We start from the raw sequence: 22,552 nt of genomic DNA, 5'->3' as shown, positions 1-22,552 counted from the left end.
GATTGAGAATTGTGTCTAATAACTTGATGCTGACTGTGTTTGTTGTAGCATGGCGTCTTCACTTGTCCATGGACGTTTATTCACTGGCTGAAGTGTCCTTGGCCCTTGGGCCACTCTAATCGGTGGTATCCCACACTTACGATCCAAACTTAAATAGCTTGGTTTGTGTACCCCGAGCAATTATTCTTTCTCAAAATGCAGTTTGGCTGAGTCTCCCTAGGTCAGTTTTAGGCTGTGGTAGAACCAGCCCAGACCTCAATTTCCACAGTGTCTTTTGATATCAAGGGCTTTGCTTCCTCTTCTTGTCTCTGGGCTTTAGTCAGGACCACCCAATTTCACCCCAGCACGCTCACTCACTTGGGCTTCGGGACCCAGTGTCTCCAGTGACCTATTTTGCATTTGAAGAATTAGGCCATGTTGGGTAAGCCACTCAAACCCCAACCTTACTTATGTCATCTCTGACGACATTAGATTCCCCCATGACTTACACTTGTGTAAAAAGAAGACACCTCCCATTACCCTACATATGCACATAAATGAAATCTATTTTCATGAAGATATTTATTTTGATACTAATGTTAATGTGGCAAATTAGAGAACTGTCTTTGTTAATACTTATCTTGTAAGGAAGAGAAATGGTAAAAACTTTGTTTTATAAATTAATAATTCTTATAAAATTTAATAAAAAATAATTGTTAAAATTGAGATATATGTATTTCATTTTATTATTTTGTTTTGTATTTCATCTTAAATATCTATAACATTTATCTTGAGAGAAATGTAGTCTTCTGTTTTCTTAATTGTAGTTTAAGGACTTGACCACAAATTTATGCCCTTGAACACGGCTATTAGTCATGTTAATGTATTTGACCATTTCTTTTCAGCTAATTATATGGACAATTGGAAGTGTACTGGTATTTTGAAAGGTAATGGGAGCCCTGTCAATGGGAATTCTCAGCAGGGAAACTCAAATCCTTCCCTAGGTCCAAGTATCCCAAATCTTCAAAATTCATTAAATGGATCTTCTTCTAGCAGGTAGGCTGTTTTGTGGGAAAACTAGAAATTGTCTCCTTTTTAAATCATTTGGTAGCTGTACTAAACGTGTGTGATTTCATGGGTTTTAAGATTGAATGAAGAAATTCATACATAATTATGATAGTAGAAAAAAATTACTTTGTTAACTCTAGCTTATCTGGTCAATATTTATAGGTAGATTATTAAGTCCTTAAACTAAATTATATTCTGAATATATATATATATATCTATATATATATCTGAATTATAGTCTATCAGAAATGTTTATGACTTTAAGATTTTACTTTGCTTTTAAAGTGAGATGAAGAGGAATTCTAGGATAATGCTGAGAATTTTCATCCTAGATGAGCATTAGTATGTTAGTGGTAGCTGTGCAGCCTTTGAATCAGGTCAAGCTGAAATTTTAAATAATGTACGTTAACTAAGGCTTCATAGGAGAGAGTGAGTTAGATGTGTTTTGTGTGTGTGTTTAAAACTTTAATGGAGATTGTAAGAGGAAATGCTAAATTCTGATTTCTTGATTTTTAGAATTTTTAACATATTTTAGATTCCTGTTTATCTGAATAAACATGTTTGATGTGATCTCAAGAGTCATCCTTTGTTTTCATAATCAAATTTCAAATACATGAATTTGTAAGATAAACTTATTTTAGTATGGCTTTGTGAATAATTTGGAATACAATTCAGGAAACTTCAAAGCACAGCCTTAGCAAATTGTTCTGTGGTTATCCTGTTGTCATCTTAAATAACAGAATTCTATTTAAAATTTCAACTATTTTTATATTGTTATATTTTTATTTAAAAATTCCTGCTATTTGATTTTGAGGTTTAAGTATTTGTATGAAAACAATTTCAGGTTACCACAAAAGATAGTAGATGATAAAGATGATTTCATGAAACAAAGGATACTACTGTTAATCAGAAAAAAATAATCTAGTTTTTGTTGTTGCCTATATTGCATATATTGTAAAGAGCTTTGAAGTTTTGATCTGTATTCTTATTGTGCCAATAACCATGCGTGTTAGATCTGTGATGCATTTTCCCTTCTCCATTTGTATTATGTCCTTTAACAGAAAGCACAGCTGAGTACCAGCTAACTGGAGTAACTTTGCTGTTTTGCTGCTTGTTGCATGCACACAGGAATGGAAAGCGAGCTCCTTTTCCCCTTCCCCAGCGCCGTTTGACCTCTCCCAAGATACACCAGCAGCCTGCTTACTACTAAACGCAATCCAAAGGCCTTTAAAAATACAGTGTATATCATTTTTTTTGTACTAGCCAGTTTATTGACACTATTTGAAGCTTTTGAAATATAAATGGAGAGGCTTTTTGTTGAGACGTTGTCACCAAAACAATTTTTTGAAATGTTCCTGAAACTAACATGGGTTTTAAAATTAAAAGGATTGTTACTATCCTTATAAATAGTTGGGAGGAGGGAAAATATCACTTTATTCCACTTGGAGAATGTAGGTTTAGTTCTTTTGTTTTCTAAAACATCTACAATGATGAATTTTTATAATTTTAATTTGAAGGTTGAATAAATATTTTTCATAAAGATTGTTTTGAGTGCTAATTTGTTTACCTTTTGTAGAATTGGTTTATACATGATATTATTTAGTACAACTCTGTCATTTCTTTGTAATACTTAAAAAATATCAGTAAAGGAGTGAGAGAAATAGTAGTAGAATTAAAGTGATTTTGATTGTACAATTTGTGGCCAAATTAAACATTTGGTAGTGCTTCATTTTATAATTTGGTAGTAAAATGAAGATATCTGTAAATTTTCAATTCATATTTACTAAAGAGCTAAACGTTTCTAATATGTGCTTGTATGTTTTTTATGGTATGATTCCATGGCTTAAGTTTTCCTTCAAAATTTGGAAACCTACTGTAAGAGGAGCAGTTAAAAACTTGCTAAAATTGTGCATGCATATTAACCTCCACATTCCAAGGCTCAGGAATTTAATTTAGTTGACTGCTTCATTTAGTTCATATTCTGTAGAACTTTGATGATAAAGCTGTAAGTCTTTGCTAAAATGCTTAAGTATTACGGGTAAGTTATAAAATGGCAAAAGAATAACAGACATGTTCTTTGAGCTCTTTTATCAAAATTTTGTACTATTTAAGGTTTTTGCAGAAAAGCAGCTAAGTATTTTCAAAGACTGTAATTCTTCAGAAGTACATTGCAGTAGTTGGCCGTACTTAATTGAAAGTATATTTCAATTGGTTCTCAGTGTCATGTATGCACTAAAAAACATGTGCCTGCTGCTACTACAAATGAAGCATTGCTTAAATAAAAAGCTTATTAGATTTGTAAATTTACAGGATAGCATCACATGTGTTCCCGAAAGTTTAGAAAATGTTTTAAATTATAAAATGTCTTTTTTTGTAACATTCATACTGATAATTTTTTTAACATTTTAAGTTTAACAGATTGTATTTCTTTCTTTAAAGTTTCTATACTTGCTTAAGCAAGCCTGATTTGAGTAAGGGTCTTGATTTTTGCAATTATGTTCTGTTAGTTTTGGCATGAATATACTAAAGCTTTTTTTTTCAGCATGTGTTTTCTCTTTGGTTCTCTTTGTATTTACTACTTTTCTCTTTTTCTTCTGTTTTTTCTTTTTTTTTTTTTTTTCTGTTGTTTTTGTTTTGTTTTGGTGTTTTGTTCCTGTCTTCATTGTTTCAGGTATTTCTTTCCCCCTCTGGATTCCCCACGGGCTGGATCGAGATGGTCCAGTTATGCCCAGCTCCTTCCTCCTCCTCCTCCTCTGGTAGAGCACTCTTGCGATGCTGACACTGCCAACCTCCAGTATCCTCACCCTCGCAGACGATCTCTCTCTCGGCCTCTTAATCCCTTACCTGAGAATGAAGGGGTTTAAAACACTGATTTAACACTTAAAGGCCTTATTCAAGTGCTTGTAAATGCTTTCATTCCTGGCTGCTTTTCGTTTTTCTTCATTTTCTTTTAGAAGATTTTTCTAATTTAGGGTCTGTCTTGCATGTATTACAACCAGAACACAGTGTTTGGAACCTAAATGTGTTTGTGCTTCTGCATCAAAGGAACATTTGCCTCACTGGTTGATAACCTTTGATGAATGAGATAAGTACAAGTAACACAAATTGTGAGTTACAGTAGCTGATTTCAATTTCAAAGTGCCTATTCTATAAGTTTTATTTTGAATTGTTACGGTGTTAATTTTATTATGGTTTGTCATTCTGGTTAATGTGAAAGGATTATCATCAAGTTCACTTTGCCTTTGAGACATATTAAGAAATGTTTTACATTTGACAGGCTAATGTTGCAACTGACTAGTTTGTAAAATAAATCATTCCTGTGTATAAAGCAGCAAAACATAATAATGGACTGTTTGGTCTTTTTTTTTTTTTTTTTTTTAAGGAAATTTTCTTTTAAACTACTTGGAATTACTGTTTAAAGCTTTTGTAATTATTCTCCAAGTAGATTATTTAATAAAATATATTTTAAAAGATATGAATCTCTTGCCTTACGAAAACGGAATGTACAGCTGGCCCTTGAACAACATCTGTTTGAATTGCACTGGTCCACTTATAGATTTCTTTTTTTTTTTCAATAAATGCAGTACAATAAATGGAGTTTCTTTTCCTTCTGACTTTCTTCATAACCTTGTCTCTAGCATACATTATTGTAAGAAAACATCATAATTTGTATAACATACAAAATAGGTGTTAATTGACTATTATTGGTAAAGCTTCTAGTCAAGGACAGGCTATCAAGTTTTTGGGGAGTCTAAGGTTAGACTCAGATTTTTAACTGCAAGTATATTGGTACCACCTAACCCCTCAGTTGTTCAAGGGTCAACTATATTCTATTTGAGAGATGGTAAAACTTGTATCTCCTTATAATATGTTGCAAAAAAAAAAAAACCCAAACAATAAAAAATTAGGAGATGAGTGGGACGTTTATTTAAAAGGTAGACAAATCAGTATGTAGACTAACATCTACAACTGACAGATACTGACTTCCAACCTAATTACACATTATATTATGATACTTTTAAAATTTGAAATCAGAAAATGACAATAATTATGGTAAAGTGATTATGAGACTAGCAATATTCTTTTTGGTTCAGTTTTCTCAAGAATTGCCAAGGATTTAATATTCTTTAGGACTAGAGAAGATATAATTTGAGCAGCATTTCATATGTGTCTCAGTTAATCGCATGTAGATAATTGTTATAACCATATAATTTATAATTAATTTTCAAAGACACCTTCCCTCTGTATAGTGTCATATCCTTGAAACTTCTTAACATGCAAAGGATAAAAAGCTGGTAAGAGATTAACTTTTCTTGAGATTAATTTTAACTTAAGGAATATTTGAGTTTTGTTGTGACTAATTAAAACATTTTGCCTGTAAAGTTAGCATTTTAGCATTCCAATTTATGAAGAAAAATCTTTTCCAAGTAATTCTCAAGTCTTCTGTTAAAGGACTTGTTTTAGACTTGCTGGTTTATTTAGGTTCAAAGCAAGGGATCTAACTTCAGGCTGAATCTAGCTCGGAATTAAGAATTCACGTCTTTGAGATTTCGATCACTGTAGAGGTGCTTGGGATTAGAATGGGATGATGGAATGAGACAGATTCTCCAATTAACGAATATTGAACATCTTCTGTGTGCCAGATACTGTACTAAACACTCTGGGCTATGTAAGAAATAGGTAGTCTACATACAAAGTCATTCTAGTGGGAGAAGGCATTTAGAAATTACAGAATTTGCAAAAGATAATGAGGATTTAGTTTCATAATAAAGGTTGAAACAGTGATTTATTTGATTTGCTCAGGTGTGGAAGCAATGTGGGATTTCTACAGGTAGTGGAGTAGTTGAAGTGGAGGAGGATAGGAGTTCCAGGGTGATGGCCCAGAGGTAAGAGGACGGGGGTGTGTTCAGGCAGCAGGATATAAATATTAGACTGATGGAAGGTTCATTTGGGGAGCTGGTGGAAGATAAATCTAGACTCAAACTTTGTGTTACATTGTATATGGCTTTGGATACCTGCAGCTGAGGTTTGCCACTTGAAGCAGTTGGTAAAGGGAAACTGGGAGATGACTGCCTTTTTTTTTTTTTTTAACTGGATATACATCACTTCTCTAATTAATTCCCTGGGAAGCATCCCTAGCCTTGGGACTTCTGCAAGATCTACCCAATATCTAAGGAGATTTGAAATTCATTGGGAGCTCTATGCCTCCTTTTCAGATGGCAAGTGAGTTTGGATGTTTGTATTTGTTGAGTACACACACCCATGTGCCAGTGCTCTCCTAGATACTAAATGTAAATTAGCTAGTTAATTCTTGCATCAAATGTCTGAGGCAAATGTTCCAATTACTCCTATTATACATGTGAGGAAATCGGCAGGTTAAAGCTACTTGCCCAAGGCTGCACAGCTAGGAATTGAGAGCCAGGATTGAGGTTTTGGCAGTCTGGCTTCAGTCTATGCTGTCCTGCCTGCAGATATTTTGGATTATAAATCATTAGTGTCCCAGCAAGTTGCTAGGTGTCATGGGGAGAGCTCTGGTCACTTGGTTTTTATGGAGGAAGGACATTTTATTGACTTGGGTAAAAGGATACAGGGTGACTGAATAGATAAATTCCAGTAGTTCACCTTCAATGTATGATCATGGTGTAGATAGAGTTAAGATACTTTGTGAAACAGGATTGCTCATTACACTCAAATAGCATCCTTTCAGTTCTAAAGCTAATAGGTTTATTTTTCAGGATTCAGAAAATCTTGAGATTTTCTCCACTTATGTTTGTTCATTGAGTGTAGACAAAGGTAGAATAGGGATATTTACAGTTTGCAATTGCCACGGTTGGAAGGTTTCAAGAAAAAAATGCCACGAGAATTGTAGAGACATCAACTGAATTTGACAGGAGACTAGTCCACATAAAGTGTTAGAATAGTACCAGGAAAAAAAAAATAGTACGCAGGACCAAAGCAGATACCATCGGATGAATGACAATAAGGTGTGAAGGTGGAGGTAGTTAAGGGAAGGAGAAACAAGGAAGGGTGAGTTGGTTTAGGTTTTGAGGGGAAAGATGCAGCATTTCTAATGGCAGGAATCAGTAGAGAAGGTGTCCAGGTTGAGCAGTGGTTTAGAGGATGCAGAAAAGAGATGGGATAAACAGATGTCCTTCCCCAACAGGCTAAATTAGGAGCAGCTGTTAAACTCTACTCCCAGGTTTGCTGATGGGTCTTAAAGCAAGAACTTGCATGAATGAAGTTAGTTAGCTTTGTGGAAGAGATTTTGATATGAAGGTGAGAGGCAGAGTTGAAGTATCCCAATGGTTTCAGTAAAGTCGTAAAGTCGTTCTAAGCAGATGTCAGTGGTGGTATTGGTGGCCTTGAGAACAGAAGAACGTGATTACGGATGAATTAGGTCTCCTCAGCTCTTTCCACCCCAAGTCAACCTTACTCCGGCACAGAGGCGGTTAGGTGGAGTGAACTATCCCGAAGCTCGGATCTCGAGACATGATGTCCTCGTTGAAGCTTTATTGCAGTGTGTAACAAGGCGAACGAGGACACATTTCAGCGTCTGCTGAGCAGCAAAACGTCTGAAGACGGATTGACAAACAGTACTAAAGTCAGTGTAGCGTCTGGTGACCTGGTGGCTGGAAATATTGTATGAGGTGACCGACGACATTTTGGGGTTGTAGGCCGAAACGGTAGGCGTTTTGTGTTTTTTTTCCAAGTCGGCAAAGGCTCTCACCGCGCTGCCCTCGGTTCGGCTGCAGCGGGAAGCTACCTCACTGAGCTCCACCTGCAGGGTGCGGCTTCCGCGCTTCAAATTCGGGGACTGACCGTTCTCGCCCAGTCATCGGCCTCCTTTCCGCCCCGCCCCTTGGCGCCGTCCAATCCGAGGCCAGCTCTGAGACCCCGCCCCGTTGCTCGTGCCGCGAACGGACGTAAAACCCGGGGCGCGCGGTGCGGCCAGTCTAGGTAGCCGCGGGTGCAGCGGAGGATTTGCGCACGCGCGTTTGCTGCGCTACCAGGCCGCCGCCTGCCTCCGGGCATTTGCGTTCAACTCTGGGCTCCCGCTGCTCGAGTGGCGGGCCTGGTGAGGAGGGGTTTCCTGTGTCCGGAGTGCGGTTCGGCCGGGGTCATGCGGACTCGCTTTCCGCACGCATTCCGGCTGGCGGGCCGCTTGGGCAGTGGCTGTTGGGCGGGGGCCGGGGCCGGGGCCGGGGCTGGGGCCGGGCGCGGGCTGGGGGCGGGGGCCGGAGGCCGAGGGGTGGGGTGGGAGTGGGGGTGAGGGGCCGGGGGGGCCGGCCGGCTCCGTCCGCTCCGTCCGCTCCTTGGTACCAGCCGGGCTGCCGCGCCGCACTCCGCGCGGTGAGTGCAACCCCGCGCCTCTGAGAGATTGGCTTTTACAGCGATGGACTTGGAGTTTGGGGGTCACGTCCTCGTATTCTGCCCCCGCCCGGCTTCCAAGGATGCGCTTCGGTGTGGAGGTTCCTCTCTGCAAAGCGCTCTGGACCGGCGGCGTTGGCTCCGTGTGCGTCGGCACAGGGTTCTGTTTCTCCGTTTGGCCCCAAGCTGACCCGCGAAGGAGCATCGTCAACTAAACGTAGAGGCTCCGCCCGAGGCACCCGGTGCTTCGCTTCTCGTTTTGGTTGCTGCTCGGCCCTTCCCATTTACCCCCGTACCTTCCTTGCCTTCCTTGCATCTGATTTCTTTATGGACAAACAAAACCTAAGAGAAGACATTGTTTAATGTCACTTGTACTTTTGATTTCTCTTCATTACAGACTCTGTTTAATAAAACATGAGGTCCCTTTCGAGGCAGTCGTTTGGAGGACAGCTGTTTTTATGAAAGTATTTCCATTTGCTGTTACCATTTTGAGGTCATTCGACTGGAGTTTTTACTGCTCCAAAATCAGTCTTTTCACCGAATTTCCGTTTTGTGATCAAAGTTTACGGTAAGCTTTGAAAAGTAATATGTGAAATGCCTATCTAATTATAGATTATTTCGTAGCACGCTGAGAGTTAATGATGAATGTTAGGGGAGCTTAACAGCCTGTGCTTTTGAATGTGGTTAATTATATGTGTAGACAATTAATGACTAAGGTAAATGATATTTTATACATCCAGGAATGTAACTAAAGCAGTTAAATACTAGTAAGTTCAAGTGTAAAATTTTGAGGTTAATGCTTTAAGGAAATAGCAAGAGAAATCCTGGACATGGCTCTTGAGTTCAGATATAGTAAAAGATCATGTTGTATTCTTTTCACTTTAGGAGGAGGGGTGGGAATTGCAATATAAAGGGAATTTAGGGAATTTTTCCTTCTAGGAGAACTTTAGGAATGTGGTATGTCCATGGATGGTTTATTTATTTATATTTATCTTTTTACATGGATGGTTTAAACAAGTGTAATCCTCATTGGAAATGAGAGACTAGGTGTTGGGTGACATCTTCCACTGGCTTGTATTGCTACTGCACCTATGGCCAAGCTCCATTTCAGCTCTTAATACTGTCATAATTAACAGGGATTGTAATTGATAAGGGTCATCTGCTCCCTGAAGGGCGCTGCTTTATATTTGCATTTTCAGTGATAAGTAGAATGTGTTTCATGGTTTGTGTTTGGTAAAGATTGTTGTGTGAATATTTGCTTACTATCTGAATTTTCTAGGATTTCACTCTAAACAGGAAGAAATCCTTGAAAATTTGATGCATAATTTAATGTGGTTTACGTGTCTGTAAATGAATAAATAATTACCGGATTGGATGTGGGAAGGCTAGTTGGAAGACTTGTGTAGTAGTTGAGATTAAAAAGTGATAGGTGGTAGGCATTGGCAATATAGAAGTGGATCTCAGCTCCAGAGATCTATTTGGAGTTAGAGGCATTAGAATTTGATAGAATTTGATAACTAGAATTTGATAACAACTGGATGGCTTAGTTGGTTAAATGTCTGTCTTTGGCATTAGACATTAGTTAGAGGCATTAGAATTTGATAGAATTTGATAACTAGAATTTGATAACTAGTAATACAACTGGATGGCTTAGTTGGTTAAATGTCTGTCTTTGGCTTGGGTCATGATCCTGAAGTCCTGGGATCGAGCCCCACATTGGGCTCCCTGCTCAGCGGAGAGCCTGCATCTTCACCCTCTGCCCCTCACCCTGCTTGTGCTCTCTCTTTTTCTCTCTAATAAAGAAGTAAAATCTTAAAAAAAAAAAAAAAAAAAAAAAAAGATAACTAATGGAGAGAACAAGAGAAATAGTCCTAAGTGCCTGGCTTGCGTAACAAGAGAATAGGGATAACATAGGTCAAACTAAAGAGCCGGTAGAGAAAAGCTAATGAGTTTGGTTTTATATTTGCTAGCTTTGCATCACTTGAGAGTGTGTTGGGGTAGGGTAGATGTCAGAGAGCCATTTGGAAATCGTCCAGAGCTCAGAGGTCTGAGCTGAAGTGGATTTGAAAATGAGGAAGATGGCATTGGTGCAGAGGAAAGACTACTCTGGGGCAGACTTGCCTGGCCATAAATTCTCTGCGTCCACATGTGCTGTGTGGCCTGGAAATTTTCTCCTAATTCCCTCTCTTGGCCTCAGTTTCTTCAATAGTGAAGATAATAGCTACCTTGCAGATTTGATGGAGGGATTAGAGAAATGTATATAAAATGCTTAGTGCATTACTTGACAATAGTGTAGACACCATAGGTCAGCTAGATAGCTAGGGAGTATAGATTATTTCTTTCAACTCCTTTTTTTTGTTCAATTCATATTCCCAGTTCTGTATCAGCTACTGGGAATATATGGGTGAACAAGTTTGAAATGTCTCCAGGGTATGGCTATTCTAAAGTCAAAAGATGTTGGGGCACCTGGTGACTCATTTAGTTAAGTGTCTGACTCTTGATCTCAGCTCAAATACTGATCTCAGGGTCATGAGTTCAAGCCCCTCCACACCCCGTATGGAGCCTACTTAAAAAAGAGAGAAATAAACCAATGTCATAAAGTCAAAGATGTTGAAGATGCTGTCAGTCATTCATAAATATTTCATAAATATGTGCTAGGCATTACAAGTGTTAGGTAAGAGTGATGGACAGATAGGCAAGGCTTGTGCTCTCAGGGAGCAATCTTTTCAGTGGGGGAAGAAAAATACAAAAATAGTGATTTGCTGGAAGAAATTAAAACAATTGTGGGACTATATTTGATTAATGATAAAGAATCACCTGTTTTAAAAGGTAACATTTAAATTAAGGTGAATGTTAGGAAGGAGCTAGCTGGTGCTGAGATCTAACAAAGTACTCTAGGCCCCACGGTAGGGATGAGGCTTGGATGTTACAGGAACAGAGACACCAGTATGTGGTGAGTCATAGCCTCAAGGATGTGTTTGGAATATAGACCTGTTTTGCCCTCTGGACCAGGCTCTACTAGTAGATCTGTTTGATTTGGTGTTTCTTACCGAATTGAAATGTGTTCAGGTGGGGTCTGTAACTTCCAGTTGCTTTCCATTTAACAGTCCTGTTGTCTGACAGTCTTTGTGCCTGAAAGCATTTGAGTTTGAGATCCCTACTTAAAAGAGTGTAAGATGTATGGTACGTGACAGAAGGTCTGAGATCAGAATCCTGGGTATCCCTACTATGTAAGGAACACATAGAGGAAAAAGATATCAAGTAAGATATAGAAGTCCTAGTTTGGATTCTTCTAAGACACTTGGCTGTGAAGGGGAGGTGAGAAAGTGGTGGCAGGAAGTATAACTGAAGGATGGGAACAGGTTTCCTACTTCCTCCATCTTAATATGGGATGGTTTTGAACATATTTATAGAAATCCAGAAAATGAAATAGAAATATTAAAAAGAAAATGCTGGGATATGATCTGAGAGAAGGGTGCTTATATGATAGTTGGTGCTAAATTTGCTGTGTATTATACATAGTTTGGAGACATTCAGGAAATTTATTGAGAATCTACTCTGGACAAGTCCCTGCTTAGGTAGAAATTCAGTGGTAAAATAGGCCAAGTCCTTGCCCTCATGAAGCTTACATTCTAATATGGAGAAAAAAACAGTTAAACAGTTGAATTATATAGCATACTGGATGGTGGTCAGCACCACAGAAAAAAGAAAACAGGGTAAGGAAGTAGGAGTCGATGAGGAGGTTGGTGAGGGAGACCAGACAGGTAAGTGGACTTTTATCAAGACCTGAAAAAAGTGAAGGGGCAAGGTGTGAGGCTATCTGGGGCATCAGTGCGCTGGGCAGAGGTTAGAGCCAGGGCACAGTCCCTTCAGGCCGGTGCTCTGGCATGTTGTGGGGATAGCAGGTTGGTGAGGATGGAGAGGATGGAGCAAGCAAGGGACAAGGGCAGTAGGAGATGAGATTGGATTATTCAGCCCCTTGTTGGCTATTGGAAGCATTGACTTTTAGTCTGAACGAGGTGGGAAACCCGTGGAGGGTTTTGAGCTAAGGGGTGACAATAGTTGACTTATTTAACAGGGATAATTTTAGTGTGTGCAGAATAGACTAAGGGAGGAAGAGTGGAGGTGTGGAGATAGTTGTAAGTCTCTTATAGTGAGTATCCAGGCAGGAGGTGGTGGTGGCTTGACCAAGGCGGTAGCAGTGGAAGTAGTGAGAAAGTACAGGTTCTGGTTATATCATCAGGTACAGACATCAGGGTTTGCTTAGGGATTGCTTTTAGTGTGTGTTTGGGGGAAGGGTGGTAGTTAGTAATCTATGGTTTTTGGTTTTAGCAACTAGAGAATGGAATTGTCATTTTCTCTGTGGAGAACTCTGAAAATCAAGCAGGCTTTCTTGAAGGGGTTGGAATGAGATCACATCAAAATTCAGGTGTAGGAGTCTATTAGATATCTAAGTGAAAATGTCTAGAAGGTAGTTGCATATCTGAGATTCAGGGGAGAGGCCCAGACTGGAGATAGAAGTTTCATGTTGTATTTAAAACTGAAGCTGAGGGCAATCACCCAGAGAGGGAGAGTCCGTCGAAGGGATCCAGGAGCATGCCCTGAAACCCTCACTGTGTGGAGGTCTAGGAGATGAGGAACCAGTCAAGGAGAAGGAAAAGAAGCAGCTGGGGAGGTTGGAGAACCCAGACAGTTGTGTCTTGGAAAACAGTGAAGAAAGTAGCTCTTTGAGGAAGGAGTACAAATTCCATATGGGCATGTGCTCTCTCTGTCTCTCTCTCTCTCTCTGTGTCTCTCTGTCTCATGAATAAATGAATAAAATCTTTAAAAAATTCCATATGGTTAGGTCAAAGAAAACGGGACTGAAAATTGACTGTGGGATTATGGGGTTTGGCAATAGGGAGCTCAGTGGTGATGGTGACAAGCATTTGGATGGGGTGGTGGGACAAGAGCCAGCTTGGAGTGGGCCCAGGAGATGACAGGAGTGGACTTAGATGCCTATAGTGATTCCTTTTTGTATCCCTTTTGGTAAAGGGAGTGTAGAGAGAGTGAGGAACAGGGAATGAGAGAGGGGAAGGCTTTTTAAAAGATGAGGAACTACCGCATGCTGGTGGAAGTGGCTGCACAGAGATTTGACAGTAGTTAGGAGGAGGGCCAGTTGCTGGAATGGATGTCGCTGCATTGGTGACAGGGGTGGGATCAATGGGAGGTGGAGGGGGGAGCTTCCAAGGGGAGCATGGATATTTCAGAGTCAAATAAGATTTATAGCTCTCTCTGTTGTCTTACAACATTTTCTACTTTATAGAGTAATTAAGTTAGCCCAGTTCCTCTAAAACCTATACTTGGGAGCATCTGTCATTGGCCCCAGCCTAGTCCATCATTGTCCTCTATCTCACCAGTTGTGGTAGCTCTTTGAATATCCTTCCAGGTGTTAGTCCCTCTCCCTTTCTCTGCTAGGGTCAGTCCTTCCCTGGGTTGTAGAATACAGTCCGTACTTCCTAATATACCTTTTAAGGTCTTTAGAATCAGACTCCATGGTGTCATTCACCGTGTTATTTTGTACATCCAGCCATACTGCCAGAACACGTTGGAGCACTTGGCTATTGCCACCACCCACTTAGTGCTTAGAGCGGATTTTGGAATCAGACCTGGGTTTGAATTTTACTAATTGTGCAATATTGAGTAAATTTAGCTAATTTAGTCTGTTTGTTTCTTCCTTCATAAAATGGGATAAATGAGTTAAGGTAGTGGGTATGCAATAAATCATAATTCTCTTCTACCTTTGCTCATGTTTATTTGTCATTGTTAAAAGACCTCTCATGTCATACTTGGCCTATAAAAGTTCTCTCTCTCTCTTTTTTTTTTTTTTTTTTTTTTAAGATTTTATTTATTCATGACAGACACAGAGAGAGAGGCAGAGACACAGGCAGAGGGAGAAGCAGGCTCCATGCAGGGAGCCTGACATGGGACTTGATCCCGGGTCTCCCGGATCACACCCTGGGCTGAAGGCAGCGCTAAACTGCTGGGCCACCAGGGCTGCCCAGTTCTACTCATTTTTGAATGAGCAAGGCCAATACCCATTTATTGAGCCTTTTGTGATTAAATTTTTTACTGAGTTCCATATAGCCCTTACGTGATAAACACTCTGAAACATTTCAGAGATTACATATCCTAAGTACTGTGATCAGGGTTAAGTAGAACCAATGTAGGCTGGGGGAATCTCTCAATAATACAGATTCAGTGCCGGTGTTTTCTAGAGTTAGTCCTTTGTATACCAGGCTGACCATTTTTGCCTGGTCTGTGGGCCAGCTATACTTTATTTAACTTACATTTTTCCTTCAGTGGACTTCTTTTTAAACTAATATTTACTCATCCTTAACAATATCTGAAATCAGGAGCTAGATTTTGCTGGTTCACTTTTTTTTCTATTCTATGTTAGAATGAGTACCTCATTCTAGGTAGACTTTTAAGTTCATCCTGAAATCATCTGTATGTTCTTCAGTGTTGGGTCTTCTTTGTTTCTTTACTACATAAGTGTGGCAATTGATATTCTTTACTATAGCAAACCAGAAGCAAATTAAGCTGTGTTGTATTTTGTTATGTTTATTTATATAATTATAAAAATTATTATTTATTATTTATATAATTATAAAAAGATAGTTTGGCATTTATAGTCTCAGCTATGAAGTAGCAAAGTATTCTGGAAATTACTTTACCTCTCAAGGCTTGCTGATTTTATCCCCTTTGTGCTGTTCCAAAAAAAAAATGATTTTCCCCTAAGATTTATTAGCTTTCTAAGATTTATGAAACTTTTAATCATTTGAAAAGGTTTTGTAGTAATATTTGATTTTTTTTAAAAAACTTACTATTTCAGTGAGATGGAAAATTTTCGAGGAATAGCCGAAGAGTCGATTCCAAGCTTTTTAACCAACTCATTACTTGGTAATAGTGAGATTTTGGAAAATGTCACTCTTTCTTCAAATCTTGGCTTGCCTGTTGCCGTTTCAACACTTGCTAGGAATAGATCCGGCACTGACAACAGGTAAGAATTGCTTGGACAGATGGCTTTTTGGTAAAATCTAGAAAGCCTGTAACATTGATACTTCTGTAAAAATTTCTCAGGCAAGGGGGTGCCTGGGTGGCTCGATTGGTTAAGTGTCCAACTTTTGGTTTCAGCTCAGGTCATGATCTCAGGATCCTGGGATTGAGCCCCGTGTTGGGCTCCACACTCAGTGGGGAGTCATCTTGGGGATTCTCTCCTTCTCCCCTTCACCCCTGCTTGCTTGCACTGGTACATGTGTGTATATTCTCTCTCTCTCTCTTTCTCTCAAATAAGTGAATTTAAAAAAATTTGTCCGCCAAGCTTGAGCTTTTGCTTTATGTATATTGTATATATATGATCTCTCTATATACATGTATATCATATGTATTCATGTATATAGTTATTGTAAAAGATTTCATGTTTCTCTATTCCATTGCTTTAATCTGTAGTGGGTGGGTGGATTTGGAACTGAGTACCAGTGACCTTTTGGTCTGCTAATTGTTTTCTCTGTTCATAGTGTTTGGATTTTGTATTAGTTCAGTCTTATTGGTGGCTAGTAATTTGAGTTGCATCTCCATATATGATGTGCACAGTTCATCCATCTTGTATGATGTGTAAAGTTTGCTCATACTTAAATAATCTAACTACTTTTCTGTCTTCCTTTCAACCTAAACATTTGGTAAGAAGCATTGTCTTTATCTTTGGAATGAAGGAGTTAACTCTAAAAACTTTTAGCTTTGAGGTTTCTGTGACTTTTGTTTAATACATTTCATTCCTGATACATAGATTTTTCAGTGCTTTGCACATGAGATGATGGTTTTGAACACCGAGGGCCCTGTGTTTTTATCCACTAGTAGTTGGTTTTATAGTCATGTGGCCCTAATGTCATGGTGAATTTTAAATATGTATTATTTAATCATTAACAAATTTTTTTGTGTGTAGGTATCCTGATACAGAGGCTTCTTATTTAGTAGAAGGGAGGTTTTCTGTTCCATCTGAGTCCTCTCCCAGTAGCCAGAGTGAAGCTGAACCAAGAGAGAAGTTACACCTTAGCTTTCAGGATGATGAGTAAGTTCATATCTTGTTTTTTTACCATGTTAAAAGTAGGTCTTAATCTTATGGGAAATGAAAGTGTGACTGTGTCTCTGAATAATTCTAAATATAAGAATCTTGAAGAGTTTTCTTTTTATGATCTTGATCAAAAACCTTTTTTAGCTTTTCAGAATATTTTTCTCATTCCAAAAGTAATAGAAGCTCATTTTATTTTTATTTTTATTTTTTTAGAAGCTCATTTTAAAAAGCAGAAAATACAGAGACCTATCAGGAAGACAATAAATCTGTAATCTTATTAACTAGAAAATAGTCTTCAGGCACCTGACTGGCTTAGTCCATAGAGCTTGCAACTCTTGATCTCAGGGTTTTGAGGCCCATGTTGGGTGTAGAGATTACTTAAATATAAGATCTTAAAAAAATGAGAGAATAGTCATTGATTATCTATAGTCCCAGTCTGCTTTCTTTCTTTTTTTTTTAAGATTTTATTTTATTAGAGTGAAAACAGGAGCCAGGAGAGGGGCAGAGGGACAAGAAACAGATGCCCTGCTCAGTGCCAGGCCTGAAATGGGTTCATGATCCCATGAACTTTATGCTCCCACTAAAAGATGTACATGAGCATGCCTACTTCTTGGAGCCCTCCCTAGCATTTGGTGGTATTTTTATTCCTTGCTTTTAGAAGTAAAAAAATTGGTACACATGCATAAATGCATAGAAGAAAATCTGGAAGGCTGTACACCAAAATGTAAATAAATGGTAGTTATCTCTTGCTGGTGGTATTTTAGGCATTCTAAAGTTTTCTTTGTTTGAATTCATAATGGAGTGTTTATGGAATTGAACATACTTTAATGTTTATTCATTACTTACAGTTTTGTTGTGAATTTGCTTCTTGGTAACATTTGGATGCTTTCTGTATATTAAAGATGTTAACTCTTTGAAAACTCATTGATTCCATGTGTATTTTTGACCGAATACCTACTGTGTGCTGGTACTTCTCTAAGTACTTGAGAAATACTGGAACAGATGTTAAACAAAAAGACATTAAAAATGTATCCGTTTTATAGTATACTTGAAGGGAAAAGTGCTAGAAAAGAACGTGATAAGGAGGATAATTCAGTGAGCTGAAGGGAGTGGTCAGTATGGGCCTCATTGAGGAGGTGTAAAATATGAGCAAAGACTTGAAGGAGGCCTACGGCACCTGGGTGGCTTAGTCAGTTAAGCCTCTGCCTTTGGCTTGGTCATGATTGGTCCTGGGACTGAGTCCTGCATGGGCTCCCTGCTCCACATTGGGACTGCTTCTCCCTCTCCCTCTGCTGCTCCCCCTGCTTTTGTATACTCACTCTCTCCCTCTCTCTCAAACAAATAAAATGTTAAAAAGACTTGAAGGAGACAGCCATGTAGACGTTAGGATGAAGAGGATTTTAGGTGGAGGCTGCACTAAGGTAGGAGCATACCTGTGTTCAAATAGCAGAAAGGAGGCTGCCATGGAGTGAGCAAGGATTTTGAAAGGTGGAAACCATTAGAGGGTTATGTCTTCAAAGGTTCACTCTGGCTACAGTAGAGTAAATAGATTGATCGGAGGTAAACCTGTTAGCAGAAAGACCACTTAGGAGGCTAGATTATCAAAGGGGTGGGGTAGGTGGAGAGGAGCACCAGGTTGCCATGTTGGGGCACTTCCATGTTTAGTTGGGAGAGGAGGGATGGATATAGAGATTGAGGATTAGCAGCTGGAGCCAGGAAGAAAACTGTCTCAGAAGCCACAGAAAAAACTTATGTAAAAGAAGAGACAGGATCCAATGTGCTCAATAAAATGAGGTCTAGGATGTGACAATTGGAGTTAGTGTAGGTTAGGTTGTTGGTAATCCTGACAAGCGGTTTTGGTGGAAGGAGGAAGAGGCATAGTAGCGTAGGAGAGTGAGTTTAGGAGCGAATGGGGGTGAGTATTCGAGATGGTGAGTTTGCTGCCAAATGGGTCTTTGTGGTGGGAGAAGTTACTGCATGTTTACATGGTCATAGGAATGATCTGGAAAAGGAAAATCTGATTATGTAAAAGAAGGGAATTGGTGGAGCAACACCTTTACAAAAATAGGAGAAGCGGGGATCCAATGTGCTGTGGAAGGAAATGACTATAGAGGGAGGACTGTGGATAATTTCTCTGTGTTAGCAGGTGGGAAGGCAGAATGTGTGGGTGCATGTTGTGCTAAGAAGCTGGGAAAGTTGCCTTTTCAGGGTTCAGGGTCTCAGTGCAGTAGGAGCCATGACATCCACTCAGGGTAGAGGAGAAGGGAGGTGTAGATGGTCATGGACCTGTAGAAGAGTGAGCGGAGAGGGAAATAGTGGCATGTCAGCATGAGGAGTCAGTCCCACTTGAGGGTCGTGTCATGGGTCTAGTGTGATTGTGATGTTTTCTCCAACCCCATTCAGCTGTAGGGGTCGCTGGCAAGGTACGAGGAGAGAGCTGGCTTTAACTAGGCTTGTGGTTTGATGAAAGCAGTGAGGGATGAGGAAGTTGAGGGTGTGTGAAGATCGGCCATGAGGTTTAGGTTAAGGAAGAGGCAAGGATAGCAGAAGGGCAAGGGAGTGTGAGATGTGGTTGTAGGAGTGGATTGGGGGCTTGGGTTGCATCAAAGGATTACAGAGTTGAGGTATTAAGGCAGATGACATAAGGGGGTCATAGGTGACTCCCAAGCTAGGGGGCTTTAGTAAAGGTGATCTGGGGTGATATGTACTAAGGGGACATGCTGATGGAGACCCATATTCCATCTCCATGCCCAGTGATTCCAAGGCTGTGGGAGAGATGGACAGTCTCCATTTGCCAGTGTTTAAGGGGGTCATTGTCCTCTTAGGACATCCTCATTTTTCCTGGAGAGATGAAGTGAAAGGGACTTCAAATGTCAGCAGTAAGGAGTCCTGGGCTTGGTGAAGGGCATCATGAAGTTGGTCCCACCAAACTGATGTTGGCAATGAGACAGGAGACATGGGGGAGACAGGAGGAGAATATTGGAAGTAACCTCTTCACTCTTTGATGCGGACTAGGAGATCTGGGACGTGGTCTTGTCTCTTGCTGTTAATGGAAGATAAGAGACCTGGTAGGGTGGCCTAGATGCTCTGTACTGGTGGCCTCACTCTAGACTTTCATTGGGTAGAGGCAAGTGCTTTGGGGCTATTCCTTGCCTGCATTGAGTAGTCTGAAGATTGGGGTTGTTAGTCTGAGAGCCAGCACTTCCTGTGGCTGCTGTCATGGTGGGTGCACAGCCTGCAGAGGCATGTTCTTAGTCCCTATGTGAAGGATGGCTTCTGTGGCTCCTTCTGGGGGAGGCTGGAATTTATGTTTTAATAATACCCTTATTCTAACTTTGGAATCAGTGAATATTTTAGCTGAGGATAGGATTCAAAGATGAAAGTAACTTTCACAAATATAAAAAAACCTTCACAAAATTTTGAAGGTATTGTTACATAGTGTGAGAAGCCTGATGTCATTTTGGTACTTGACCATTTGTAAATGAATTTTTTTCTCCCTGGAAATTCTCAGAATCTTTCTGAGTCTGGGTGGTTATGCCCCACCTCAACTAAATGCTAATTGGCATCAATCCTGATATATATATTTTAAGATTTTATTTATTCATGAGAGACCCAGAGAGAGAGGCAGAGACACAGGCAGAGGGAGAAGCAGGCTCCTCTGAGGGAGCCCAATGTGGGATCGATCCAGGATCCCAGGATCACGACCTGAGCCGAAGGCAGAGCTTAACCACTGAGCCAGTTAGGCTTCCCCAATCTAGAGATTTGTGTCCTTTCATTCTAGATAATTATTATTACTGTGGTAATTTTTTATTTTTCTTTATGAGATTATGGTTTTGGATTGCATGGGTTGGTCTATTTCTATTGTTTTTTTTCCCTTTTTTATTTTATTTTTTTAAATATATATATATTTTTATTGAAGTTCGATTTGCCAACATATAACACCCAGTGCTCATCCCATCAAGTGCCCCCCTCACTGCCCGTCACCCCATCCCCCTTCCTACCTCCCCTTCCACCACCCCTTGTTCGTTTCCCAGAGTTAGGAGTCTCTCATGTTTTGTCACCCTAATTTTTCCCCACTCATTTTGTCCTTCCCGTATAATCCCTTTCATGATTTTTTATATTCCCCGTATGAATGAAACCACATAATGATTGGTTTGGTTTTGTTTCAGTGCAAATAGACAATGTTCTAAATAAAGTTCCTAATTTATTTTTCCCTACCCTTCTATTAAATCATTTGGCAGTCATAATTTTGAGAGCTCTTTTTTCTGGTCTTTTTTTTATTATTTTAATTTTATTTTTTATAATGGCTCCTTTTTGTGGGTGTAATAGCTACTTCAATGTTTTCTGAGAATTCTAATTGAGATTTTTTGAAGTTCTATAAATTATTATTGTCTCTGGGATTGTTTACTTTGTTCATCTTTATTTTTATCCTCCAAGCTGCTGCTTCTCCGTCATTTGATTTATGGCTGTCTCTTAGGTTGCTAGTGCAGGCTCGCAGGTATCCGGGTTTCATTTCTGTTAGGTCCTCATGTGAGCTGGGCAGTTTTCCTGGATGGCTTCGTCTTAGGGTGAGCAGGCTGAGGAGCCTTCCATTCATGCTAGGTGTTTAATGCTGCTATCACCACCATAGTTTCACTCTGCACAGCCAGTTCTGTGCCTTTTCTGGCAAAGAACCTTCCTGGGTGTGTAGCATCATGTTGACTCTGCTGTTTTGTTTGTATGGGTTGGGGAGCAGGAGTGGAATATTGCCCAGCATGGGCATCTGACAGACTTAAACTCAGCCTCTCCCTCTGGACTCCCTTCTGCCTTCTCTTCTACTGTAGTCAGGAAACATTTCTGCAGTTCTTCCTAGCAAATTTGTTTTCTGCTTCCAGGCCCTTTTGTTCTTGTTCTGGGCCACAACCTTCATTTCTTCTACATACCCCATCTGCTTTTCAGATTTTAGAATCTGAGGTAAGCTTGGCTAGGATTGGTGGCTCTCATCCAGATGGCTTCACTTTTATAGATGTCCTTACTGTCATTTTCATGCACTCCTAGAAGTTACTTTTGTCACTTTTTTAAAAGATTTTATTTATTCATTCTTGAGAGACACAGAGAGAGGCAGAGGGAGAAGCAGGCTCCCTGCAGGGACTCCGGGATCATGCCCTGAGCCAAAGGCAGACGTTCAACTGCTGAGCCACCCAGGCATCCCACTTTTGTCACTTTTACTTGAAGGTTATTTTACCTAATATTTGACTTAGTTTGAAGAATTTTGATGGGCTAATGAAAATAAGTGATAGATATGTATAGTTTTGAGGAAGTGGATTTAGGGGGAGGTGGTTAATATAACTGGCTGAGTTATCATAAAGTTCTAATGGTTACACTACAGTTGACCCTTGAACTGCATGGGTCCACTTACATGCAGATCTGTTTCAATAAATATGTTGTACTATAAATGTATTTTCTTTATAATTTTCTTAATACATTTTCTTTTCTCTAACTTTATTATAAGAATATTGTATATAATACATATACAAAGTGTGGGTTAATTGCATATATTACATGTAAGGCTTCTAGTTAACAGTAGTTGAATTCAGTAGTTAAGTTTTGGGGGAGTCAAAAGTTAGACATGGATTTCTAATTATGCAGGAGGTCGGTGTTCCTAACCCCCATCTTGTTCAAGGGTAAAGCGCACATGCTCTTCTTGGAGTGAGGGGGCCTTTAAAATATAAAATTATCCTAAATGTCATGACTTGTTTTTTTATTTCATGTCACCATCTTGCCTTCCCGTATAATCTTTTTTTTTTTTTTTCGTATGACACATAGGGATTTTTATGATCTTTCTTTTCCCCTTCAGATTCTTTTTATTTATTTGAAATATAATTGATACATAACCTTGTTAGTTTTAGTTGTACAGTGTAATGATTCAATATTTGTATATACTATGAAATGATCGACACAAGTCCAGTTAATATCTGTCACCTTACATAATTATAGAAATTTTTTTTTCTTGTGATGAGAACTCTTTAGATTTACTCTCTTAAG

General features: G+C 39.5%; 2 protein-coding genes across 7 annotated transcripts in view; both read left to right on the top strand.

The window, feature by feature from the left end:
* SEH1L (SEH1 like nucleoporin) overlaps positions 1 to 4,644 on the top strand; it is a 31,405-nt gene extending 26,761 nt beyond the window's left edge. For 2 of the 3 annotated variants that reach the window (XM_041764754.1, XM_041764753.1), the window contains 2 exons: positions 885 to 1,035; positions 3,719 to 4,644. In XM_041764754.1, coding sequence (XP_041620688.1) covers positions 885 to 1,035; positions 3,719 to 3,911 — 344 coding nt within the window. In that variant the 3' untranslated portion in view covers positions 3,912 to 4,644. Of the gene's footprint in view, positions 1 to 884; positions 1,036 to 2,108; positions 2,590 to 3,718 lie in introns of those variants that run through there. The other variant, XM_041764755.1, reaches the window with a different exon arrangement.
* Positions 4,645 to 8,006: 3,362 nt separating this feature from the next.
* Positions 8,007 to 22,552, top strand: part of CEP192 (centrosomal protein 192) — a 159,794-nt gene continuing 145,248 nt past the window's right edge. For all 4 annotated transcript variants that reach the window (XM_041767448.1, XM_041767440.1, XM_041767443.1 and 1 more), the window contains exons 1-4: positions 8,007 to 8,122; positions 8,813 to 8,983; positions 15,290 to 15,457; positions 16,400 to 16,525. In XM_041767448.1, coding sequence (XP_041623382.1) covers positions 8,874 to 8,983; positions 15,290 to 15,457; positions 16,400 to 16,525 — 404 coding nt within the window. In that variant the 5' untranslated portion in view covers positions 8,007 to 8,122; positions 8,813 to 8,873. The remainder of the gene's footprint in view (positions 8,123 to 8,812; positions 8,984 to 15,289; positions 15,458 to 16,399; positions 16,526 to 22,552) is intronic.

This window comes from Vulpes lagopus, chromosome 1, assembly GCF_018345385.1.
Source record: "Vulpes lagopus strain Blue_001 chromosome 1, ASM1834538v1, whole genome shotgun sequence".
NCBI lineage: Eukaryota > Metazoa > Chordata > Mammalia > Carnivora > Canidae > Vulpes > Vulpes lagopus.
Note: the sequence above shows the minus strand (reverse complement) of the source record. Positions and strands in the feature narration are given on the sequence as shown.